A 27,666-nucleotide genomic window follows, 5' to 3' on the forward strand; every position below is an offset into this window, starting at 1 on the left:
AGCTTCTTGAGTGTTATTGGAGCTGCATTCATCTAGGGACGTGGAGAGTATTCCAGCACACTCCTGACTTGTGCCTTGCAGATAGTGGACAATTTGGGGAATCAGGAGGCAAGTTACTTAACTGCAGAATTTCTAGCTTTTGACATGCTCCAGTAGCCACAATATTTATATAGCTGGTTCAGTTCCATTTCTAGTCAATTGTTACCCTCAGGAAGTTGATAGTGGGGACAGGATAGAATGCCACTGAATGTCAGATGTTAGATTCTCTCTTGTTGGAGATGGCCATTGTCTGTGTGGCCCAAATGTTACTTCCCACTTGTCAGACCAAGCTTGGAAACTGTTTCGATCTTGTTGTATTTGGGTATGAGCTGCTTCAGTATGTCTAGATTTGCAGATGGTGCTGAACATTGTGTAGTCATCAGTGAACATTTCCATTTCTGACCTTCTGATGAAAGGAAGGTCATTGATGAAGCAGTTGGAACCCCTGCAGCAATATCCTGGAACTGAGGTGATTGACTTCCAATCAACACAACCATATGCTATGATTTTATTCAAAATGAAAAGATTTACTCCAAATACTGATCTTGTGATTTTGAAGTTTCTGTTTATGATGTTTGCAAGATCACGAGAAAACAAGTGGAGTGGGTCATTGAGGTGCATGGAATTCTGTACCAACGATTACCACAAGGAAGGCTACAGTTAAATAGTGAAAGGAAGTCAAAAGTTTAGTTTACACAAGTTGAAGAAAGAGAAATCACAGTTCCAGAAAGTGAAATACTGAACAAAAGACTAAAACTATAGTGGACTGTGATGGTGAACTTACCTGACATTCATCATTTAAGAAGTTAATTTACTCAGATTGTTCAGAAAATTTATTGCAGGGATGGAGTCTTGAACTACATGCACCAAGCAGAAAAAGGTGTGTCAATATTAGACACCATACAGCGTTCACGTCACCTGCCTTGGATGGGGAAGTACATGTTAAGGGCAATTATGTTGTTCTTGCAGTTAAATCTATGAATTTGAATGTTGAGATTTGATGGGAACATCAGAGGATAGAGGAATAGGAAAGGGACAAAAATATGACTAATTTTAAACGTATCCAGATTTGAGAGGCAATATAGGTCAAGGGTAATGGCACCTGTGACTTGGTAAAGGATAAGGACCAGACAATGAAGCTTTGGATGAGCTGAAGTTTATTGTTATGTATGTCAAAGCATGCCCCTTTAAGAGAACGGGTAATCTGGAACTCAAGCCCCACTTTGGGTGAAGCTTGCCTGGGCAATCTGATGCTGACTGTGCTAGGAGATAGATGTGTAATAAACTGTTCCGTTAATTTATTCCCAATGATCTTGTGGTCCTTATTAGTCTTCAGTATCAAATCTCAAACATAATATTGATTCAATTTATTATTGTCAAATGTATCAGTATACAGTAAAAAAGTATTGTTTACTGCACACTCTGCAGACAAAGTATAACATTCATAGAGTATATAAGAGAAAAGGAGAGGATGCAGAATATAATGTGAAAACATAGAACGAGGGTAAAGGATAGAATTAGAGGGTATGCTAGGGACAGTTTTCAAGAAGTTGCCATGCTTCAGCACCCCCTTGAAATGAATATTTTTGATGTATGGTTTGTCAGTTAATATTGAATTTTAATACTGGTTCCGGAAGAGGCAATGCCTTCAAAGAGGGTGTTAGTAGCAGATAAGCTAAGGTGGAGGCAGGCAATGTTACAGAGCTGGGAGTAGATGATATCAAGGGTAGAGAAGTTAGAAGGATGATATCAAAATTAAGAGATTATGCCTATCAGGAAAGGTTGGGCGTTCTTTTCTCTAGTAAAGAGAATGTGATGTGATAGAGATCCTCAAGCTCATGAATTGGTTTGCTAGAACAGATGTGGAAATGATCTTGCCAATCTAGGAACCACAAATATAAGAAAGTCACTAACAAATCCTGTAGGGTATTCAAGTAAAAACTATTTTCCCTGAGTAGTTAAAACACTGAATTTACTACTGCAATGAGTAGTTAAGGTAAATAAGACTTAAGGGGAAACTAAATAAGTACACAAGCGAGAAAGGAATAGAAGGATATATTAATAGGGTCGGTTGAAGTAGAGCGGGAGGAGGCAGATGTGGCAGATTAACGTGAATTACTTGTTTCTGTGCCGTACATACGCATAAGGTCAGATGTTCAGATACAGTATCAAGCTTGTAAATGGCCTGGTTCATGCTACAGCAGGTGGCTGAAGAGGAATATGGGGTAATTGATGAGGATATGGAATTTACAGCACAAGATGATGAATATACCAAAATAAATGGAGTATTTCCTTTGCTTGGAATCGTTGAGGTGACCGATTCAAAACTGGCACTGAACTGTTGGTTCTATTTTCTCACCAGATATGCTGTCAGACCTGCTGCGTTTTCCAGCATCCACAATATTTGCTTTTATTTAACTGAAAAACATAGAACAGATTTCTCCCCATTCTCTGCCTCAAATTGTTTTCTCATTGAAATAATTGTTCCTTGAGTGATCCAAGACAGTGAAGCTAGTTTATCTGTTCCTCTACCTGAGTCCAAAAATCCAACTGAACTTTATTTCATCTGAACTTTATTCCATCTGACAAAACAAGCTGGTTTTTGATGGCTGTGACATTTCCCCCATGCAGAAATGCTCTTTGAAAGGAGCAAAAGCCCTCAAGTAGGGGAAAAACTCTATCAATGTTGCATGTTCCTGTGACAAGATTATCAGTTCTTGAGAAAATTGCTATGAAACTGCAGTAGCTGAAAGAAAGTTGGATGATTTTATTGCAGAACATGTTTGTAGGGAAGACTTTCAAAGTGTACTGGTCTCTTTCAGATATACAGTCTGGTGATTATGGTACAATGAAAATTGTTGTTCTCAATGTCTATGAGCTAGTGCCGGAGGCTTTCAGGCAGAAGTTTGGACATCTACAGAAGAAACAGAGTTAGACTTTTGTGAAATTTTCTAGAGAAAAGGAAATTATATTTGATAAGTGATCTGTGAAGGTTGAACAAGATGATGCCAATAAAAGAGTTCAAAAGTAGCGTACATTTGGGAACAAAGTTTCACCTGAAAGACCATAAATTCCCTAAGATAACATAGGCTGCAAGAATGCTGATAAGTATGCATTGTCTCTCAAGCATGTTAGTAGCAGGTCATAGTTTGTGAACTCTCACAAATTGGACAGAAAGGAGATCAGATCAAAGGAGGAGAATGGCTTGTGGAGAAGAAACAGATTCTCCTTTGAAAATTAATAGAGGTAATCTGAAGCTAACATTTAATTCAAGGGTATCAGCATGTTTTCTTTGTCCTTAGAAATGGGCATGTAAAGGCTGAATGCTGGAAATTAAAAAGCAAATTTGTGAGGGTGCAGAAGATAGCTTCAGAAATCACTCTCCCAATAGATAAAAATGACGGTTAATCCATAGGTTCACCTATATTCACCAGTAGAGGGGGACAGAGTGTTGGAATAATGCAAGTTTTTCTTTATAAGTGTCCCTATATCAGTCTGGTAAGGCAATTAATTTTCTTAAGATATACAGGGTGAGCTCAATTGCTGATTCTAGCAGGTGACAGGAATTGCCTCCTAAAAATTCACTAAATAAAAATGTGTTGTTACAGGGTATTGATGGGACCTGTTTCCCCATTCCATTCTGCAGAGTTAATTTAAGATATGGTTTAATTTACACTCTTGTAATTGTGGGGATTGAGTCTAATTTGCCTATTCATGGCATAGTTTTTTTTTGTTAGGAACTTACCTGGCCAGAGATAAAGTATTGCAGTCTTCAGTGGTTCTGCAACAACCCTTTGAGGTTTTGGAAATAGACGTTGTGCCAGAAAAGTCCAGTAGCATGCAAACAAAAATCATGACTTTCTGCAACCCTGCTGTGAAAACTATTGTTTCAACAAAATGTGGCCAAAGAGTCGGAAACTGAAACAGCTGATGTTAAAGGGATATCGTAGTATCATACTGACAATAAGTTCTTGGCAGTTGCAGATGAGGTAGAGCCATCTGAATTAAACATGCTTGCAAAGCATGAGAAGGGTGTGATAAAACAGATAGCACAGTACTCCAAATTAACGACAAAGCAAAGAAAATAACTATTTTGAAACAGAATAACTTAGCCACATCCAATACTGACCATAGAGCTGCAAGATAGGACACTTGTTCATCGAATGCAACAGTGCAAAATGAGGCCATTCGGCCTATCAAGTCTGCACCTACCACAATCCCACCCAGCCCCATCCCCTTAACCCCATGCATTTACCCTAGTTAGTCCCCAACACTAAAGGGTAATTTAGCATAGCCAATCCATCTAACCCGCACATCTTTGGACTGTGGGAGGAAACCGGAGCACTCGGTGGAAACTCACGCAGACACGGGGAGAATGTGCAAACTCCACACAGATATTCCCAAGCTGGGAACTGAACCCAGTCCCTGGCACTGTGAGGCAACAATGCTAACCACTTGTTCTTGAATACGAATTAATTTTTTTAACAAAAGTGATTGCTTTTGCTAGAAAAGAACTAGACAAAGTTTGAGCTGAGTGGGAAGACAAGAAGCGCAAAATAATTAAAAATAATTATTAAAAATGAAGAAATGTTTTTTAGTTGATCGTTAGCATAACCTTAATGAAATTCTTAATGTAGCTGAAGAGGAATTTAATCGACAGAAGAGCAAACTACTTGCACCAAAGAAGGCGGTGTTGATCCACATTCTGGAACAGAAAATGACAGTGCTAAATCATGGAAAGAGACTTGAGGACAAGATGATCCTGAATTTAAACTCCTCCCTCTTACATAGATGGGTTGACTGGCATTAAAGGTTTTGTGATTCTGGAAAAAAAAGTGGAAAAACATGACTCTTGCTGAGCGACAGTGGTGAAGTAACAGTCACAGAGACGAAGAGAAAAAAGTAGTGTTGTGAGAAAGAGAGGACAGTAATTGTAAGCTCATTGATAAGTAAAACTAGGATATTAGGACAGCAGTTGACTGAATAGTCGGTTATAGCTGGAGTGCTCCTGGAAGTCGAGTTTAGAGAACAAATTTGATTGCTCTGCAGTTGACAAACAATGAGTCTAGAATGCAGTTTTTGGGCAAATGGGTCATTGAGGAAGTTCAAAGAAGAGAGGTGTGAGGTCATAGCAGTCTACAGCACAGAAAAGGCCAATTGGACCATCATATATATAAAGAGGAGGAGACTGGCTATAGTGAGTGTTGGACCCTTGGAGGACAAGAGGGGGGATTTAGCGGTGGGTGATGGGGAAATGGCTGAGGCTTTAAATAAGTTTTTTGTGTCGGTCTTCACAGAGGAGGACACAAATAGCTTACTGAATATTAAAGATAGAAGGATGGTAGGAGATGAGGTCCTTAATGTGATTACTGTCACTAGAGAGGTAGTGCTTGATAGACTAACGGGACTGAAGGTAGACAAGTCACCAGGACCGGATGGAAGGCATCCCAGGGTTCTGAAAGAAATGGCAGAGGTGATAGCAGATGCCTTAGTAATTATTTATCAAGATTCGCTGTACTCCGGGGAAGTGCCGGAAGATTGGAAAATGGCTAATGTTACGCCGCTGTTTAAAAAAGGTAGCAGACAAAAGACAGGGAATTATAGGCCGGTTAGTTTAACATCGGTAGTTAGAAAAATGCTAGAATCCATCATCAAAGAAGAAATAGCGAGGCACCTAGAAAAGAACAATTTGATCAAGCAGACACAGCACGGATTCGTTAAGGGGAAGTCGTGTTTGACGAATTTATTGGATTTCTATGAGGATGTGACTAGTGCGGTAGACAGAGGGGAACCGGTGGATGTGGTTTTTAGATTTCCAGAAGGCATTTGACAAGGTGCCTTACAAAAGGTTGCTGCAAAAGGTTAGAGTGCACGGAGTTGGGGGTAAGGTGTTAGCATGGATTGAGGATTGGTTGTCTAATAGGAAGCCGAGAGTTGGAATCAATGGGTGCTATTCGGGTTGGCAGTTGGTGACTAGTGGAGTGCCGCAGGGATCGGTGTTGAGGCCTCAACTGTTTACCATTTATATAGATGATCTGGAGGAGGGGGCTGAGTGTAGGGTAACGAAATTTGCTGATGACACATAGATGAGTGGAAAAGCAAATTGCATGGAAGGTACGGAAAGTCTGCAGAGAGATCTGGATAGGCTGAGTGAATGGGCGAGGACGTGGCAGATGGAGTATAATGTTAGCAAATGTGAGGTTATCCACTTTGGTAGAAATAATAGTAGGAGGGATTATTATTTAAAAGGCGAAAAGCTGCAGCATGCTACGGTGCAGAGGGACCTGGGGGTCCTTGTGCATGAATTGCAAAAATCCACTGCAGGTGCAGCAGGTGATCAAGAAGGTGAATGGAATGTTGGCCTTTATAGTGAGGGGGATAGAATATAGAAGTAGGGAGGTCTTGCTGCAACTGTACAGGGTACTGGTGAGGCCGCAAATGGAGTACTGTGTGCAGATTTGGTCGCTGCATTTGCGGAAGGATATATTGGCCTTGGTGGGAGTGCAGAGAAGGTTCACTAGGCCGATACTGGAGATGAGGGGGTTAGCCTACGAGGAGAGATTGAATAGACTGGGTCTGTACTCGCTGGAGTTTAGAAGGATGAGGGGGGAATCTTATAGAGACACATAAGATAATGAAGGGGATAGGGTAGAGGTAGAGAGATTCTTCCCACTTAGAAAGGATAGCAGAACTAGAGGGCACAGCCTCAAAATAAGAGGGGGGGGGTGCAGTTTAGATCAGAGTTGAGGAGTTCACTCAAAGGGTGGTGAGTCTCTGGAATTCTCTGCCCATTTAAGTGGTGGAGGCTACCTCGCTAAATATATTTAAGTCACAGGTAGATAGGTTTCTGATAGACAAGGGAATTAAGGGTTATGGGGAGAAAGCGGGAAAGTGGAACTGATCCACTTCAGATCAGCCATGATCTTGTTGAATGGCGGGGCAGGCTCGAAGGGCTAGATGGCCTACTCCTGCTCCTATTTCTTATGTTCTTATGTCTGCACCGGTTGAAATCTAATTCCATTTCCCAGCATGTGATCCATTGCAAGTGCACATCTAAATACTCAAATGTTACGAAAGTCTGCCTCCATATCCATTCAGGTAGTGAGTTCCAGACTCCCAACAGTCTTTGGGTAAAAATGTTTTTCCTCACATCCTCTTCTGCCCCTTACCTTAAACCTATACCCTGGGTATTTGTTCTCTCTACCAAGGGGAAAGGTTTCTTCCTATCTCTATGCCCCTCATAATTTTATACATCTCAGTCATGTCTCCCCTCAGTCTCTTGTCCCCAGCCTATCCTTTCTTTATTGCTAAACACTCTAGCCTAAGCAAAATCCTGGTAAATCGCCTCTGCACCCTTTCCAGTGATATCACATCCCTTCTATAATGTGGATCCCAGAACAGTATGCAACAATTTAGCTGTGGCCTAACCAATATTTTATACAATTCCAAAATAAAATTCCTGCTTTTAAACCTTATGCCTCAGCTAATAAAGGCAAATATACCATCTGCCTTCGTAACCACTTCATCCACCTGTTCTGCTACCTTAAGGGACTGGTGTACATGCACATCAAGGTCGCTCTCTGATCCTTGGTGTTTCCTAGGGTCCTGTTTTTTGGCATGTATCCCCTTGTCTTTTTCCTGCCCAAGTGCATCACCTCACAATGATCTGGATTGAATTCCATTTGCCACTTATCAGCCCATTTGAACTATCTTCATCGCTATTTACCACCCCATCAATTCAGAATCATCCATTACTTATTGAACAACTTTCCTACATTCAAATCTAAATCATGTATATAAACCACAAACTGCAAGGGCCCCAACACTGGTCCCTGCAGGATCCCACTAAGAAGTCTCACAACAGCAGGTTAAAGTCCAACCAGTTTATTTGATAGTAAACCCACAAGCTTTCAGGGTTTGCCCCTTTGTCAGGTGAAGGGGCAAACCCCGAAAGCTTGTGGGTTTACTATCAAATAAACTGGTTGGACTTTAACCTGGTGTTGTGAGACTTCTTACGGTGTTTACCCCAGTCCAACACCAGCATCTCCACATCATGGATCCCACAAGGCACAGGTTTCCAATCAGAAAAACACCCCTTGAGCATCACTCTCCGCTTCCTGCCAGTCAGACAATTCTGGATCCAGTTTGTCATGCAGGTTCAGTCTCCCATTTGGGACCTCATCAAAAGCCTTGCTGAAGTCCAAGTAGACTAAGTTAAATGCATTGCCCTCATCTACAAACCTGGTTACCCCTTTGAAAAGCTCACTCAAGTTTTTCAGACATGACCTCCTCTCAACAAAACGGTGCTGACTGTTCTTGATTAATCTCTGCCCCTCCAAATGCAGAAGAATTTTGTTTTACAGAATTTCTCCTGAGTTTCCCTATCACTAAAGTTGGGCTAACTGGCCTGTAGTTTCCTGGTTTATTGCTTCCTATAGAGATAACAAAGGCAAGGATGAGGATAATACCAGGAATGCTTGCAAGAGATCTTTCTTGCATAGGTCTCTGGCTTTTGTTGGGTCTTGGGACTCAAGTTCTACTTTAGTCTCAGATTTAGAAATTTTATTAGTGCTCATGGTTTAAGATTCACATTGACGTCTGTACCTATTTTCATTCTGCTTCTGCAAGATTGAGATGTCCAGAGTTCACAGGAATAACCTGCATCACATGGAAAAACACACAGAAATGAATGAAGAAATACAACACTAGCAACTAAAATATAAATATTTTGCTTTTTTTCCTCACACAGGATATACTATCAAAATTGTGACCCAATGGCATGGTTTGAATGGAGGTTTTTGTTGGTCATAAATCTGTTGTGGACAACTAGACCTCAGTCTGGAATTGCCTATTTAAGCACCTCCACTTCTTGCTTTTTAAAAGCATCTTCAAAACCTACAATTCTAAACAAACCCTGGCTCGGTAATCCAGAGATCAAATCCCACCATAGTAATTTGAAAATTTAAAGTAACAAATTTAAAATAAACCCAAAATGCTGGTTTATCAGTAAAAGTCACTGTTAAATTTGTATAATTTCAACTGATATACAAATACCATTTAGAGAAGAAAATCTGCCATTTTTATCCGGCACAGCTTACATGTGACTCCAATCCTACACCAAAATGGTTGATTCTCAACTGTATTCTGAAGTGGCGCATCAAGCCTCTTAGTTGTACTAAATCACTTATAGCAGTTCCATGAACAACCAACCATCACTTCCTCAGGACAAAAAAAGGATGGTCAATAAATGCCAACTGTGCCAATGATGTGCTTAATTCACAAAATTTTTTTTAAGAAAGCTTTGAACAACTGTAAGAAACTCTTAGGCACTGTATAAATACAAGTTGGCAGTGTTGTGGAGAACTGCTAAATGAAACAAGTTTCCAGTTTTCTGTAATCTTCACTGTCAAAAACAATGAATTGGCATTTGAGCCTGCGCATCTCCTAATGTTCAGGTACACTGGCAGGTCCACTACTTGATTCCAGAGCCTTAAAGGTCAGATAGCCAAAGGAAAAAAAAAGGAATAAAGAAAAATACACCAATATTACAAATAAAAACAGCTGAACAAAAAGTGAGTACCATACTTTGGGATGTGGGTCAAAGAGAGGGATGGTACAATGTATCTTTAACAGAGACAATGCATCTCAAAAACAAACTCCAAATACAATTTATCATTTGTTTTTAATCAAAAGATACTTATTTCCAGTTTTTAAAGGTACAAGTGTAAAATTACATCAAGGATATTATAATAACTAAGCAGGATACTGTCTAGTTTTAAGAAGAAACAAAATTAATCTGATATTTATCTATAAACATCTGTAAACAACATTAAATTACGTTCACTAAAGCCCAATGCGATAAGAATCCATTTCTGGTCCCAAAGACATGCAAAACAATACAAACATCAGCAAATGCACAATGTCCATATTATGTATATATCCCATTGTGTTTTTAGTAATTATTTCCCCAGTCTTTTTTCGTCTTGTGAAGATGCTATAATGAGGATAAATTCTACTTGTTCACCCAACTACTGTTCCTTTGCGTGAGGCTATATATTGGTCACTTGAATGCAGAAGGCAGCACAGTTAACCTTGATCCTCCTGTCATCCAAGGGCCACTGGATAATGGACAGTGATCAGAAAAAGGAGCGTTGGCTGATTTCTGGTCTCCTTAATCCCAAAGGAGATTGCCAATTGTGGCAATCTCACCATCATTACAGGTAAGCCAACACAGCAAATGAGGGATCAAACCGTGGACTTTTAGTCATTCCTGTGCAGTATCACACAAGGCAATACGTTTCTCTCCTAAACAATGTGCAGCAATGTGCAAGATTATTAATTCTGCACAAGGAATTGAATAATCTATCACAGAATTTGTTAGACTATGAGATATTGAGAATGTAACCTTCCATTCACTATATAGAAATTTCGTAGAAAATAAACGCTTAAAACTCCTGGGACATCAGAAATGGACTTAATTGTACAAGACCATAGTGATATAAAGAATATTTACAAGTGTTTTCGATATATACAAAATTTTAAAGATGAGCCTGAATTATGATATTTATTTCAATTTATTATTTGTTACACATCTGTAAAAATATAAAGCCATTCTTTCAAGGTTCAATATTCAAACTTTTTATATGGTTTAATATATTAAACAAAAGTAATTTATCTTGGTTAAAATCACATCTGTAACTTTTGGTTGACATTTTCTCCCCATCGTTCCTGAAGATGCCAATTCTTGTCGGTATGTAGTGTATGGACACGACAATCCTCTGAACCCTCACTCATGCCTAGACAGTGACCATCACTCAGCTGTTCAGGCTACAAGAACATCAAGGTTGGACAAATCCTATGCTCACTTGGCATCCCTGCTTTAGCATCAGGCAGCACTATTTACCAGGATGTCTGGCAGATTTTCCAAGCCTATTCAACATATAGCACCCAAGAGGTGCACTGGCTAATTCAACATTTTGGCTTTTCAAATGGTTGGAAGGATTCTGTGAAAGTTGATTTGTGCTTATCAATTCAAGTGACATTAGTTTTATTGAACACTTCCAAGAACAGTATTACGAGCTGATGGCCATTTTAATTTCTAAACACAAATATAAAGATAACAGGTGGGATTTGCTGTTCATGCCCACTGATGAGATCGTCTAGTCCTGCTGCAAGTCAATGAATTTTTGGCTGGGCTGCAAGATCTCCCATCACAATGGGGTTGGAAAATCCAGGCAACTGTTAGTATGAGGGTGAGGACAGTGATCAATTTACAACCTGATAATATCGGTGAACAATGTTTTGAAGAAACTTGGTTAGGTTGGCCTTTTTCTGAAAAAGAACATTTTCAAAAGCTTTCAAGATTCAGGAACTGTGCTTTTGGATTGAAAAATTGCAAATGTTACTCATGTCATCATTTAAGAAGGGAATGACAGAGAAATCAGGTAACAACAGCCCTGTCAGTTTAATCATGGGAAAGACACTGGAATCTGTCATCAGAAATCAAATGGCTGAATAGTTAGTTGATCAGAGTCAGATGGGTTTGTGAAGCGTAGCTCATGTTTAACAAACTTAGTTGGATCATTTGAAGTCAGTAGCAAGCTAAATTGGGAAGTGTCTACGGACGCTGTTTTTATGGACTTCCAGGTAGTATTTGATCATGTGGCCACACACAAGGCTATTGGTATCGGAATGCATGAAATTGGAGGCAATCTTGTCATATGACTCATTAGGTATTAAAATTTTAGTTTTCCAAATGGCAATATATGATAATTATTATTCCCTAGGGGTATCAATTTCAGCATGTGTGTGCATAAGCCATTGATATTGAGTTGCATAGAAGTGTGCAGATGACACTAAGGGGCACTGAAAACTGGATTGGAGCAGCAGTTACAATGGAACGTAGACTGAGAAGGTAGGCAAAACTATAGAAGTTCAATATAGAGAAGAGTAAGATTATCCACTTTGGATCCAAGATTTACAAGAGTTAGGCCTTTCAAGAGTGAAATCAGCGAGCAATATTTCACACAAAGAGTAGTGGAAATCTGAACTCTGTCCCCCAAAATGATGTGGAAGCTGGGTGAATTGAAAATTTCAAGACTGAGACTGATAGATAATGGCATCAAACAATAAGGAACAAAGTCCGGTAAACGGAATCAAGGATCACCTGTAATCTAAATGAATGGCTGAACAGGCTCAATAGCCAATTTATCTTCCCATAATTTATAAGTGATCTGTTGAAAGAGAATCCATGCAAATTTCTGGTTTCAAGACACAAGTTAAAAGGAGTTATTTCTTCTGACCAATGATGGACTGAACAATTAAACCCACATGTTCAGGCCAGTTAAAAGCGTCTGTGTTCACTATAGGTCTGCATAAGGTATTATGGCTAAAATAGTGTGAACCATTATGGAAAACCAACTCTTCATACTCAATTTTTAATGATATTGTAGGGATAGGACCCATTGTCATGGATACCTAAATATTATATTTCAAGGCCAGTTTGAGAAACAGTTGTGTAATATTTGTGCAACTTAACAGACAAGCAAGATACTAAGTGCAGAAAAGATGGAGGAGGGATGATAACTGGGCAGGAAAGAACTGTGCACACCCCTTTTTCAACTGCACTACCTCAACTCAGAATATTGCCCTCACACATCTTTGATTTTATGTAGAAAAGGAGAAAGATGTTACAAATGCGATTTTTCATGGATTAAAATACTTTGTCATCAGCCACAGTATTACAGTGACAATCTAGTTCCCTTGCTCTGAATAGAAAACCTATTTTAGAAGGAAAACAAGCTAACTGCAGTTTCGTAGAATCTAGCAGTTGAGTGAAAATTACTGTCATATTTGGAAGCTTGTTGTATACTTCCTTACAGCAAACTGATCATATTAAAGGCCCACTGTTTTGTCAAAAGTGTTTGGCAAAGCCTTTTACAATTACCTCAACAGCAAGTCATTTCAAAGTGATTCACATCGTAGTTTCCTAAGTTTGTAAACAAAAGAATGCCAAATACTTTTACATGTAGATGTGCTCATTTAATTTTAGAATTGTACTATATCATTGACAATGAGTAAAATCTATCTTCTAAGATTTTAATTGTTTAATAAGAATTTACAGTTTAAAAATGCAGGAATACAAATAATTATCACTTTAAATTTTTAGCGACTGTAACCATAAAAATAAAAAAATTTAAATTTACAATTTCATAAACAATTTTTTTTAGGGAGATCCCGTTCATGTGTGTGAACTATACATGAACCATGTATTGACTAGTAAATACCTTCCCTAAACTTCATGTCATTATCAGCAGCAACTTGAGTTTTTTTTATATTAAGTGTAAAATCACATCTGACTGAAAGAGAAAAGACCACCAAAGAAGTTAATCTATACAGGACACACAGTTACTTAAAAAACAAGTTATTTGCAGTATTGATTGCTCTTCAGGCCATGCTCGCCAACGACCAACTTCACCGTAGAGCTTTGAAGTCAATTGAAAACTGTGATATTTGAAAACGTTCCACTGCACCACAAATATTTAACACCAACACTCCATAACAGAATCTTATTCCAAACTGATCTCATGACGTTGCCATTTTACAATGGCAGCCATAGACATCATGTATCGCTTTACTTAGAACAGTAGTACTCATAAAATCGCCTGGTGGCTATCTGTGCCATGACTTTATGCTCACCTGTGATCCTGAGTAGAAATGATGTATGTACCCTTGGGACTCCATTCACAGCCTTCCCTGATGTGGGTTGTGGACCATGCTGGGAACTGATTCTACTCTCCCACGTCTACCTTTTAAAAAGATGGCTTGGGAACTCTTAAGAGGAAGGCCTATCCCAGTTTCCAAATAAACAAGAGCCTTATTAAAATTAAAACTCCTGGACCAATGGTTTACTTCTCTTCCTGTGGGAAGGTTCTTACCCTCTATTTATCAAGTTCCCATAGTGGCATAATTGGAATCAGGGTCCCACTGCATAGGAAGTCCAACCTGCATGTCTGCATCACTTGTTGTCTTCCCAAGTGAGCCTAAAGCAAGACACTGGTTAAAGATTGTGACCTTAAACACAACATTAGTAATTTCTCTATTTTGAAAAGGTTTTTTGAACCCATGCAATCAAACATAATGCATTTACAAACTTTAGTTTATCTGTGGATTCAATTAAAATTCTTTATCACTACTCATGTAGCTTTCTTCAATCTTCATTCACAAGCTTTTCTGTAATTGACAGAAAAAAAACACATCAGTTCAATTTTCCAGTCAGTTTTTTTTAAAAAGAAATTGTTTCCTATGGTTGATTTCTGTTAAAAAGTTCAATAAATAGTAGAAAAATAATCCTTTATTTAAAAAATCTGAGATGCACTGTTAACACTTTTACAATTCCCACTGAGTTGCTTTGATGGTTTTTAGTGTTCCTGAGAAGTCCAGGAAAAGTTTACACCATCTGACTCGAAGACTTAATGATTTTAAAAAAAGAGTTTTTGTAATTTTCTGATTGTAGCTTCCAGTGAATGGCGAGCACAAGTGGTTCAGCATTCTGCATCCACAGTGTGGACTGTAACCGCAGCTTGTAGGTGATGGCTGTGATGGAGGGAAGGATGGTGGTGCAGGCGGTAATGGTGAAACTTATGACTTAGCAAAGCAGCAGTCTGAGGTGGAGTGTCCAACTCTAAGTCTTCCTCATGGTTCCCGACATCCACCCCGGCTGTTAACGGGTCATTATTGCATGGTGGATTTTCACTGTCCTCCTGAGGACTCATCGTACTATATCCTGCGGGTGAGTGCAATTTTACAGAATTAGTTAAACGTGTCAGTTTTTGGCAAGCATTTCCATTTACTGAAGTTGTTTTATTTCAAATCCAACAATTTTAATGATCTAGCTTTTTATTTACAAAACTGCTCAACTGTGATTCAAGTCTAATTTTTCCCTCCCCTCTGCAAACATCACGATGCTGCCATGTGCTTTTGTGTTGTTAAACTGTTTCAACATCTAGTTCTGGATGAGCTGAAATTCCCTCCAGTTAAAAATTGGGGTACCTGAAAATTACTATCCTCAGGCTTGCTACAAATGTTGATCCTTAGCCACTGATTGCAATGCTGACGCTGGACACGATTCTAGGCTAAAACAGAATATTCACAACCTCAATTGGTATTTGACCCTGAACTGAGTTTCTGAGCCTATTCTTCACCAAGGCTACACATTTCCACCTCAGGACTCATCTCCCTACCTGCCTCAGCCCATTTGCTGCTGAAACCATGACTTATCCTCTTACCTCCAGATTTGATTATTATACCTCTTCTGAATGGCCTCCAGCTGTCATGCTCCAAAAGCTTAAGCTCATCCAAAACTCTACGGCCCATATCTGAACTTGAACCAAATTTTACTCATCCATCAAGTCTATTTTCTGATCTACCTTGGCCCCCAGTTCTCAAGCTTCTAACATTTCCATCCCATTTACATTCTTTTATGGCTGTACCCTCCCTCCAGCCTTACAAGAAGTTTACATTCCCCCAAACCTGGCTTTCTATCTATCTTCCACAACTGTACTCCAGTTATAAGTGCTTCCAGAAAAGGAAAAGAAAATATTGAAGTTAAAGCATTATAATAGTCAAATACATAAAATTATCTCAAGGACAGCTTAGGCGCAAATGCACCAAAATCTCTGTAATTGCATCATTTAACAAAGTGTTCAACTGATGTATTTCCTAACACATATCACAAAAACAATTATCGAATTTCTCTAAACTCAAACAGCATCTTGAAACATTTGTTCATTTTAAGCATAGGTTTCTTAAACACTAATAAAAGCCTACTGTAAGAAAACTAAACACTGTCAAACTCATGCTGTGACAACAGCTCCTATTCAGGGGGCTCTGGACAGTGTTGCTGCATTACATAAACAAAAGTCCCCACAGAATATTTTTAGCAAAGTAATACCAAAAAATGGTTAGGTGTTAAAATAAAGAAACAGCAGTACAAGAGATGTTTATCTCTCCTGAATTTTTCTGAAGATTCTTTCATGCATTTGAAGATAATTCATTTCCAGTTTTGACTGGGGCTCAACATCAATCACGGCCCACACAGATAGGACCAGTTTCCTTCAAACAGAAACAGGATCATTTTCAACTTCTGAAATGCTAAATACAGCTGAGAAATGAATACGCTTTTTTTTCCCCTCTGTCAAGTGAAATGCAAGGCTATTGATCTTACCATGATCACTCTCTGTTCCTGATCTTCCCCAGTAGCGGCGCCTGCGTTCTGGACTGTGTGCATGTCGTTCTATCACAGCCGCTATAAATCTTGTGTTACTGACTATTTAAAAGAAAAATAGAAAATTCTAAGTGCAGACAATAACTTTCTCTTCTCAATGCGCAATTCTAAATAAGAGAATTTAAAATTTCAAGTATCAATGTTTGGGGGTTGGGGCAGAGAGGAAGGGAAAAAAGGAGTTCAAATGAACTGGTAAATTTAGTCAGAGGAGGTCAGGCATTTACTGACCCACTCACCAGTTCCAGACACAGTGGATGTTTCCAATCTACAAATGCAGTCCCAGCAGCCAGTGTAACCAAGGCATGGGACAGTAACTAATTAAATGTTAAAGGTTTCAGTAACCAGAACTGTGGTGATACACATCCTTAATGCAGATATGAGTGAGTGGTAACAGTACTCTACATTCAGAAGGTACTTGCTCCATTCTACTTCTTTGCAGCTTTCAATTTGTTTTATTCCATAAGCTTTCTTCATCACATTTCATTTTTATTTCTCAAATTTACTTTCATTTTTAATGCATTTGTTCTTCAACTTTGCAGCTTTACTTTTGCAAATTAAGTTTGTAAATGTTGGTTGGCAATTAAGACTGCATTTCAGTAAATAGGGAACTGGTAGCGTCATGGTCTTTTCACAGGACTTGTAATCCAGAGGCCCAGAGTAATGCCCTGGTTTAAATACCACTACAGTAAAAAGTCTGACAACACCAGGTTTAAGTCCAACCGATTTATTTGATAGTAAACTCACAAGCTTTCGGGGTTTGTCCCTTCGTCAGGTGAATGGAGAGTCCTGGCCTCAGACAGAGCATATAAAGCACAGACAGTTTACAGATTACTGATTAGAATGCGAATCTTTACGCCTAACCTGCTGTTCAAGTCCTAAAGTGGCCGACAATGTGAGTGGAAGGAGCACTGATCACAGGTTAAAGAGATGTATATTGTCTCCAGACAGTACAGTAAGTGAGGTTTTGCAAACCCAGGCAAGTCACGGGGGTTACAGATAGTGCAACATGAACCCAAGATCCCTGTTGAGACCATCCTCATGCGTGCGGAACTTGGCTATCAGTCTCTGCTCAGCGACTCTGCGCTGTTGTGTGTCGTGAAGGCCGCCTTGGAGAATGCTTACCCGAAGGTTATTCGGAATGTGTGTCGTGAAGGCTGCCTTGGAGAATGCTTACCCGAAGGTCATTCGGAATGACCTTTGGGTAAGCATTCTCCAAGGCGGCCTTCACGACACACAACAGTGCAGAGTCGCTGAGCAGAGACTGATAGCCAAGTTCCGCACACATGAGGATGGTCTCAACAGGGATCTTGGGTTCATGTTGCACTATCTGTAACCCCCGTGACTTGCCTGGGTTTGCAAAACCTCACTTACTGTACTGTCTGGAGACAATATACATCTCTTTAACCTGTGATCAGTGCTCCTTCCACTCACATTGTTGGCCACTTTAGGACTTGAACAGCAGGTTAGGTGTAAAGATTCGCATTCTAATCAGTAATCTGTAAACCGTCTGTGCTTTATATGCTCTGTCTGAGGCCAGGACTCTCCATTCACCTGACGAAGGGACAAACCCCGAAAGCTTGTGAGTTTACTATCAAATAAATCAGTTGGACTTAAACCTGGTGTTGTCAGACTTTTTACTGTGTTTACCCCAGTCCAACGCTGGCATATCCACATCTTAAATACCACTACGGCAGCTGGTGGAATTTAAGTTCAATTAATAATGCAGTTCTAAAAACCTATCTCTAACCTACATGACTCCAGATCCACTGCAATGTGGATATTTTCAAGTCAGGATGGTGAGTGGCTTGAAGTGGAACCTGCAGATGGCGATGTTCCCATCTATCTGCTGCCCATATCTTTCTAGATGGAAGTGATCATGGGTTTGAAAGGTGCTGTCTAAAGATCTTTGGTGAATTGCTGAAGTACATCCTATAGAAAGTACACACTGCCGCTTCTGAATGTCGGTGATTGTGGGAGTGGATGTTTATGGATGTGATGCCAATCAAGCGGGCTGCTCTGTCCTGGATGGTGTCAAGCTTCTTGAGTGTTGTTGGAGCTGCACCCATCCAGGCAAGTGGGAAAGTGTTAACCGGACAGTAACTTTTAGCTTTCCACATATAATTTCACATGCATGGATGCTGAAAGTTGCTGGCTGATTCACTTGAGGGAGCACTGATTGGTCTGAATTTGCATTAATAATAGTGAAGCAATCAATACTGATTTTTGATCCTGATCTAGCCTAGAAGCAGAAGGTCAATTGTACCAAAACTCCTATAGATGCAGCTGAGATCAGTTAATGTATCACCGACCAACACTGAGCCAAGTCAGTTCCAAGCACAACAGTTCAATTTACCAGTCTGTCTATCAGGGAATGTTTCTCTTTAAATTTTAGTGGAATTGGTGCATTTTGCTGACCATCTTCGGTATAATCATTTTCCAACAGCTCTATGAAGATCTTTTCTTCTCTTAAAAACATTAGCTGGTGCAGAGATACAATTCCATGGATGCCAGATGTCTTCCAGGATCCTATTCTCATAATTTTTCTTTGTGATTCTACCTAAACTATTCTGTCATGGGCAACTCCAGTGTTGATAGTAGTCATGATGTGGAGATGCTGGCGTTGGACTGGGGTAAACACAGTAAGAAGTCCAACCGATTTATTTGATAGTAAACTCGCAAGCTTGCGAATTTACTATCAAATAAATTGGATGGACTTAAACCTGGTGTTGTCAGACTTCTTAATGGGCAACTCCAAACAGCTGTCAATCACGATCAAAAATGGGACTTCTCCCTTCTCTTGCGTTGGAAGACCAAGGTCTCCTTCACCAGCTCAGTTGAAATACACTAACTCAGCATCAATCAGGCATGGAAACAAAGTCTTCCTGCCCTATGTGGTTCAGTATCTGAATGGGTAGGAGTTATCAGAAGCACTGGGTGACACCCTCTCGTGTTACATCTGAAGATTTTCTTTTCACCTCCAGTTAAAAGGAGCTTTACACTTGATGCCTTTTCAAAGGAGAATTCAGAATCACAACGATAAGTAATTGAGTCATTTTCATGGAAAAAAAACACTTCAATAAATAAAAAATTCTTTCCCTCCTCATCACAAGAAGTAACACTTACTGATGCCTCTGTCCTCATGACTATCTTCATCTCGCTCATCTCGATCATTTTCCAGGTTGGACATTCGCACAGACATTTCTTTTTTTTAAAAAATTAGGTGAAAAGATTATTTTTGAGTATATTTGCAAATCAATTTTTCCAATCAATCTTTATTTACAAGGAGGTTAGGACTTCTTTCAGCTGACACATTAAACCCATTCTGGGAGCAGAGCCAAATCCAAAGGGCACTGGAGGTATCACAACACAAAACCATGAAATGAAAGAATTTATGGAGTTACATCAAAGGAATAAACAGATAATCTTAGAGCTGCACTTGTCTTACAGAGCTGCCTTTTCCATAGTGCTGACTTAGGCAGCAGTCAGGAAATAAATCTTCTGCTTTATGTGGCTCAATAGTTTATCAGGTCGTGCCATTAATATCAATAAACAACTGAATTCCCACATGTCTTAGAAGTGATAGATAAAATATTGTTTTACTTTGGTCTCTTGGTTTCAAAAGCTAAGTAAAGCCTGCCCTTTCGTTCCTACCAAAAGCAGTTTCATCCATTATATCAAACACTCCTAACTTGAGGTTTATGCTTTTCTTTATGCTACTTTCTGGAGTTTAAGAACATAAGAACATAAGAAATAGGAGCAGGAGTAGGCCATCTAGCCCTTCGAGCCTGCCCCGCCATTCAATAAGATCATGGCTGATCTGTTGTGGCTCAGTTCCACTTTCCCGCCCTCTCCCCATAACCCTTAATCCCCTCTCTTATCAAGAACCCATCAACCCGCTTCTTAAAAATATTTAGCGAGGCAGCCTCCACCACTTCAACGGGCAGAGAATTCCAGAGATTCACCACCCTTTGAGTGAACTTTTTTCTTCATGATTCTGGAAAGGTGGTTACTGTTCTTACCTTGTGCTGCAAGAGGAGACATGTGCTGGTGACTTCTCCTATGTATCTGGTGTCGATAAGCATACACTGCCAGAACAAGCACCATGATACACCCCATGATCCCACCAGCCACAGGTCCAACTGGGGCACTTTTGATCATGTTCAATGCTATAACCTCATCTCCTAGAATTAGGAATGGTTAAAAAAAAAGGTTACTTGGCTTAATATCTGTAAAAGTGTACATTCAGATATCAGTTATAACATAAGCATACAATTGAGCTTGAATCTAACAGTGTTGCAGTTTCTCATAGTGTCTCGAAAAATTTAACATCTGGTAACATATATCAACTTTTATCATGTAAGCAACACTAATGGCAGCAAGGAGGAGGCACCACCCTTGAAATTAGTACACTTCCCACTTTAGCAAAAAGGCATGAAGATTGGCTTAGTGATCCATAATCTGAAGAATCAGTCTCAGGCTTCAGAACTTCGAATGTTTCACCTTGACTGGAGTTGCACTGAGATGTGCATTAACTGGCAGAAATCAACTGAAGACAGTACAGGAGTCAGCTCTGCTGGCTGTAAAGTCATAGAGATTTATAGCATGGAAACAAGCCCTTTGGCTTAAGTCGTCCATGCCGCCCAGTTTTTAACCACTTAGCTAGTACCAATTGCCTGTGTTTGGCCCATATATCTCCATACCAATCTTACCCATGTAACTGTCTGAATGCTTTTTAAAAGATAAAATTGCACCCGCTCTACTAGTATCTCTGGCGACTCGTTCCAGACACTCAACATCCTCTGTGTGGAAAAAATTGCCTCTCTGGATCCTTTAGTAACTCTCCCCTTTCACCTTAAACCTATATCCTCTAATTTTAGATTCCTCTATTTTTGGGAAAAAATGTTGACCTTATCTATGCCCCTCATTATTTTATAGACTTCTATAATATCACACCTAAGCCTCCTACACTCCAGGGAAAAAAGTCCCAGTCTATCCAGTCTCTCCTTATAACTCAAACCATCAAGTCCTGATAGCATCCTAGTAAATAATTTCTGCACTCTTTCTAGTTTAATAATATCCTTTCTATAATAGGGTGATCAAAATTGTACACAGTATTCCAAGTGTGGCTGTATTAATGTCTTGTACAACTTCAGCTAGACTCCTGTATTCAGTGTTTTGACCAATGAAACCAGGCATGCCGAATGCCTTCGTCACCACTCTGTCTATCTGTGACTCCACTTTCAAGGAGCTATGAACCTGTATCCCTAGATCTCTTTGTTCTATAACCGTCCCCAACACCCTCCCATTAACTGAGTAAGTCCTGCCCTGGTTTGATCTACCAAAATGCATCACCTTGTATTTATCTAAATTAAATTCCATCTGCCATTCATCAACCTACTGGCCCAATTGATCAGGATCCTGTTGCAATCCTCGCTAACCTTCTTCAATGTCTACTATGCCACTAATCTTGGTGTCATCTGCAACTTACTAACCATGCCTCCTACATGCTCAACCAAATCATTAATATAAATGATAAATAACAGTGGACCCAGCACCAATCCCTGAGGCACACTGCTGGTCACAGGCCTCCAATTTGAAAAACAACCCCCTACAACCATCCTTCATCTTCTGCCATCCAGCCAATTTTGTATCCAATTGGGGATCTAATCCTGGATCCTATGAGATTTAACATAATACAACAAACTACTATGTGGTACCTTGGTCCCATAGACAAGAACCTGCCTGGACTATCCAGGTTCACTGAAATATGGGGCTCTATTTTCGATCCCAGATTCAGGAAGCTAATGACCAGATCATTTCTGATAAGAACACAGCACGGTGGCACAATGATTAGCATTGCTGCCTCACAGCGCCAGGGACCAGGGTTTGATTCCCAGCTTGAGCCGCTCTGTGTGTTGAGTTTGCACATTCTCCTCCTATTGGCGTGGGTTTCCTCCCACAGTCCGAAAAATGTGCTGGTTAGATCAGTGGCTTTGGAACATCAACAGTCATGAAAGGCACTATAAATGCTATTCTTTATTTTTCGATTTCTTAAGATATAAGAAAAGCACCACTTAGTAGGCTAGGTGGCACAGTAGGCTATGTGGCACATTGTGAGGCATCAATGCTAACCTTTACCAATGTCAGGGACCTGGGTTCAATTCGTGGTTTGGGTCACTGTTTGTGCCTTTCATGACTGTTGATGTTCCAAAGCCACGCACCTAACCAGCACATTTTTGGACATGGAAGGAAACCCATGCCAACATGAGGAGAACGTGCAAACTCCACACACACAGTGACCCAAACCACGAATCGAACGTGGGTCCCTGGCGCTGAGGCAGCAATGCTAATCACTGTGCCACCATGCTGCGTTCTTATCAGAAATGATCTGCATGTTCTCCCTATCTCTGTGTGGGTTTCCTCTGGGTGCTCTGGTTTCCTCCCACAGTCCGAAAGATGTGCTGGTTAGGTGCAGTGGCAATGTTAAATTCTCCCTCAGTATACCCTAAAAGTTAACGTTTATTTATTAGTCACAAGTAAGGCTTATATTAACATTGCAATGAAGTTGCTGTGAAATTTGACCTGAAAAGGTGCCCAATGCTGGCAACTAGGGATTTTCACAGTAACTTCACTGCAGTGTTAATGTAAGTCTACTTGTGACACTAATAAATAAACTTTAAAAACTTTAAAACTAATTTTAACTTAAAAAACTCTAAACTTTTCTGGGTCTTGACCTCATGTCACATCAGTGTCAATGACACAACGTGGCTTTTAAACCCAAAGGTTCTAATTAGACTAGCCATGAGTTCAGTGTCCAAGAAGTGACAGAGTGCTAACTGGAAGCCAGAGCTATTCCTGGAGGGTGATTTGCAAAGGCTGATGGCACTTGTGGCTGGGCTTGCTGTTGTTTTGAGGGAAGCAGGAAAGCAGAGGACTAGCAACCTCACTCAAGTGCTCAAATGCTCACTCACTTACTTAATCCACTCTGCTCAAACAGGGGCAATTCTATGCTACCACAAACACCTGCTTGACTATGATTTTAAATTGTGCCATACACCATGGCCAGAATTTTCCGTTCCTGTTTGCGTTGGATGGGTTTGGTAACTGGCATGGAAAATATCACGAGAAGTGCAAAGTCGCGTTTTAGATCACTGTGAAAATATGACATGATTGTCCCCTCCTCTTGTCAGTGACAGGCCACATTTCCCAACGCTGAACATGGAATGCCATTTTAACACTTTTACATATTATCAGGCCCACACCGGAATCATCCACCCTGTCAAAAAATCCATCCCCAGTGGTGTGATGGCAAAACAGTGTAAAGTGTGACTGGTCTCTGAAGGCGTGCACTTGGCAAGTAGACTTCCCATGTGAGCTCTGGTGGCTGCAGTGCTCAGAAGGAGACAGTTATGCCCAGGCATCAAGTGGACACTACCCTGGGGGTGCAGCAACTTGGTTGAACTGGTTTGATCGCTTTCGGCTGGGGTGACCTTTAAAAATGGTGCCCAGAATCACTAAGTACCTGAGATGATGGTGGGATAGGCGAATCAGGGGTTGGTGATATGTCGTGTGATCCATTTTTTTTCAAATGTCCACATTATATGGCTGAGAGTGCTGCTATTGCTGGTGATATTAGGCTGTGTTGTTGTGTTTATCGCTGAATCAACATTTGATGGATTTTGGTTTTGAATTTTCTCCATAAATGTAGTGTTGACACAATGCAGGCCAGCTTTTGGTAGTGGGCCATGAACAAATATCATACTTTGAGTTTTTTCTCTCTCATGGTGCAGTGAGGACATGTGAGATTTTCTGTGACAAAGCTACCTGCTATAATGTCCCCATTGACTGGGTAGCAAAGTTTTATTGTCACTAGAAGAGTGGAACAGATGAGTGGGAGAACCAGAACCTCAGTTGCATTAGGAAGCCAGACTTCTTTTCTTTTTGGCATAAATACGAGGATAGGCTACTTCTCTCCGAATTATAAATCTTTTATAGTAAAAAAAAACTTTATTTGATAACACAATTTAAATATAGCTCTAAGAAATGAAGCAGCTTAACCATTAAGAGTTGAACAATATTTAAAAATGAAAGGAAGTAACTTTACTTCCTAGCTTTAGGCTATTCCAGTACTAAATAAGCCCCATTCATGCATAGATCAAAACCACTTTCAAATAAATAGTTAGCAAACCCAGGCATATTTGATATAAATTGTGTTGACAGTCTTTAACCTTTGAGAGAGAAATTTTGTGGAGATAAAGCGAATTCTCAGGAGCAGCCAGTACATTCCTCTGATTTCAGCAGACCTGCACTGCAGTTCCCTAGTTTTTTCCCTGCTATAGACCTAGCTCCTCTCATCACCACACCAGCATCTGACTGATAACTAAAAAACCCAGGGGAAACCTTCATCTATAAACAAAAATCCATCAGTTCTATCTGAAGTAAACACTACATAGCTAAAATGAATGATTATTCTGCTCTCCCAAAATGTCGGCTGCATTCCTTCCACAGATACTGACTGCCTGTAGAATAAAGCTAAATTTCAAACATTCCTCTTAAACATAAAACAATATACACTTAGATCAATTGCACTTTCATTGCACTGGAATACTCATTCAGGTGTAGAAGGATAAGATGACTGCAAAGAGATGATTTTCTGGGGTATGATCAAATGGGCAATTTTGTAATCACCTAGTAGCTTTTGAAAGATGGATTGCATTTGATTTTTTTTTGTCCCACCCAAAAGGTATGAAGGACTCTCTTTTTACAGTATTTTCCTGAGTTCTGTTCAAGTTTGGGTATGATTGGAGTTCTGTTCAAGTTTAGGTACGACTTTGAGGAAGGTCAGAGCAGTTTCTTGTCGTAGACAGGTACTCCTGATCTAGTGGGTCTGCTTATCCATAAAGTATTGTAAGTATTGCAGTGTTGTTTGATGGAACTGGAAATCTGTTCATAAGTTTGAATGACTCTGCTTTCAATAAACTGAGAGCACTTGTGGCAGCCTTCGCACATCAAGACCTGAAATTTCCATTCTACACACCACCTGGATATAAAGTGATGGGCTTCATTTAAGGAGCTTGAACAGGAAAAAACTAGCTACAATCATCTGTCTTCAGTGTTACAAGATAAAACTTAGAATGCTGTGATATTACCATTTGTACCAAACTATGTTCATGGGTAGTCACTGGGAATAACAGTATTCAACACAGATTAACAAATTGTAAATATGTCAACTGGGGATGTAATACACCTCAGACTGAAGCAGCTTGTTGGCTATCTACCAAATGATAACAACTCAGGCTAGAAAACATGACAGCTAACAAACTGGATAAAAATAGAAAAAGAAAATTAAGTCAGAAGAAATAACACCAATGGAATTAGGGAAAAGAGACAGCAATGGAGATTATGACAATTTTAATGTTAAGCATTGAAAAGCCTTTAAGGTCTGTTTTATTAATTTAGCATTTTAATTAGCCAGTTTTTTTTCTCTATTCATTCATGTGACATAGGTGTCACTGGCTCACCAGCATTTATTGCCCATCCCTAGTTGCCCAGGGGCAGTTGAGAGACAACCACATTGCTGTGGCTCTGGAGTCACATATAGAATCCATGAAAACAAGAATGTGGGCAAGCCAATATTTGAAACACGAATGATTATCAAAACCAAAAAGGGGTTACTGCTACAGCATGATGGAAGTGAATAAACTTTCTCTGACACACTTGAATTTCAATTTACAGGAATGGTGTTGACGAAACAGATTCCTTGATGAGAAAAGGGTAATGGGATAACTTCTCTCCTTTTAAATAAAAAGTCAGGTACTTTTAACAGACGGTCTAATCCCTATAGGGTGTAGAAGGATGGATTAGTAAATTTGCTGACGACAGTTGGAGGAGTTGTAGACAATGAGGATGGATGTTACAGTTTGCAGAGGGACATAGGTAAGCTGCAGAGCTGGGCCGAGAGGTGGCAGATGGAGTTTAATACAGAAAAGTGTGAGGTGATTCACTTTGGTAAGAATAACAGGAGTACAGAATATAGGGCTAATGGAAGGACTCTTAGTAGTGTTGACGAGCAGAGAGATCTCGGGGTACATGTGCATAGCTCCCTGAAAGTTGGCACCCAGGTTGATAAGTTTGTTAAGAAGGCGTACGGTGTGTTAGCTTTTATTGGTAGACGGATTGAATTTCGGAGCCATGAGGTCATGTTACAACTGTACAAAACTCTGGTGCGGCCGCACTTGGAGTATTGCGTACAGTTCTGGTCGCTGCATTATAAGAAAGATGTGGAGGCATTGGAAAGGGTGCAGAGGAGGTTTACCAGGATGTTGCCTGGTATGGTGGGATGGTCTTATGAGGAAAGGCTGAGGGACTTGAGGTTATCTTCATTCGAGAGAAGGTTACGAGGTGACCTGATTGAGGCATACAAGATGATCAAAGGATTGGATAGGGTGGACAGTGAGAGCCTTTTACCTTGGATGGTGATGGCTAACACAAGGGGACATAGCTTTAAATTAAGGGGTGGTAATTATAGGACGGACGTCAGAGGTAGTTTCTTTACTCAGAGGGTAGTAAGGTTGTGGAATGCCCTGCCTGCAGCAGTTGTGGACTCGCCAACTTTAAGGGCATTCAAATGGTCAGTGGATAGGCATATAGATAACATTGGAATAGTTTAGGTTAGAGGGTCATTAGATTGGTTCCACTGGTCGGCGCAACATCGAGGGCCGAAGGGCCTGTACTGCGCTGTAATGTTCTGTGTTCTAAAAAACCATTGCAAAAAATTCCTTGAAACTATCATTTATCGTTTGACCAATTAAAATGTTAACATCCAGTGTTACTTGCTCTCTTGGATGCATTCTTATGGGCTGTAACAAATTGGATAACCCTCCTAAAGATTTAACTGGATGCCTCGAGGATAGTAAATAATTCACAATGTAAATGGATAATTATGTTGTCTCTCACACTACTTTAACATCCTTATTGCCCATTGTACCATTCTTACCTAAGGCAGGCATGTCATCTATATATGGGCTCTTGGCCCCCACAATTCCTCCAAAGCATTCTTTCTGGGAAGCACAATATGGTTCATCCAGATGTGTTTTTCCATCACTGTCCACCATACACCATTCACAATCTAAAACGCCAAAACAATCACTGAAATATAAAGAAAGGAATCTGTCATTAGACATGTTTTTTTTTGTTATCTCTACTTTTCTCTCCAAGCTAGTGATTGTGCTGGATTTTGGGTCCAAAGACACCAATTGCCCCCGATATCTCACTTAAACGACCAATCTCGAGGATCAACTTAGACAGTTGAGTGCTTCCAAGCAATTTGAAATATCATAACT

At 40.0% G+C, this 27,666-nt stretch overlaps 1 protein-coding gene across 1 annotated transcript in view; it reads right to left on the reverse strand.

The window, feature by feature from the left end:
* Positions 1-9,746: 9,746 nt before the first annotated feature.
* The window catches only part of cachd1 (cache domain containing 1), a 169,902-nt gene continuing 151,982 nt past the window's right edge, over positions 9,747-27,666 (reverse strand). Inside the window, exons 23-27 of the mRNA XM_080195619.1 lie at positions 27,321-27,472; positions 20,344-20,505; positions 19,448-19,525; positions 16,265-16,366; positions 9,747-14,824 (exon numbers count right to left, since the gene is read on the reverse strand). Of these exons, the coding sequence (XP_080051745.1) occupies positions 14,583-14,824; positions 16,265-16,366; positions 19,448-19,525; positions 20,344-20,505; positions 27,321-27,472 (736 nt within the window). The 3' untranslated portion in view covers positions 9,747-14,582. The remainder of the gene's footprint in view (positions 14,825-16,264; positions 16,367-19,447; positions 19,526-20,343; positions 20,506-27,320; positions 27,473-27,666) is intronic.

Source organism: Carcharhinus amblyrhynchos, chromosome 9 (assembly GCF_965287045.1).
Source record: "Carcharhinus amblyrhynchos chromosome 9, sCarAmb.v2.hapA, whole genome shotgun sequence".
Taxonomy (NCBI): domain Eukaryota; kingdom Metazoa; phylum Chordata; class Chondrichthyes; order Carcharhiniformes; family Carcharhinidae; genus Carcharhinus; species Carcharhinus amblyrhynchos.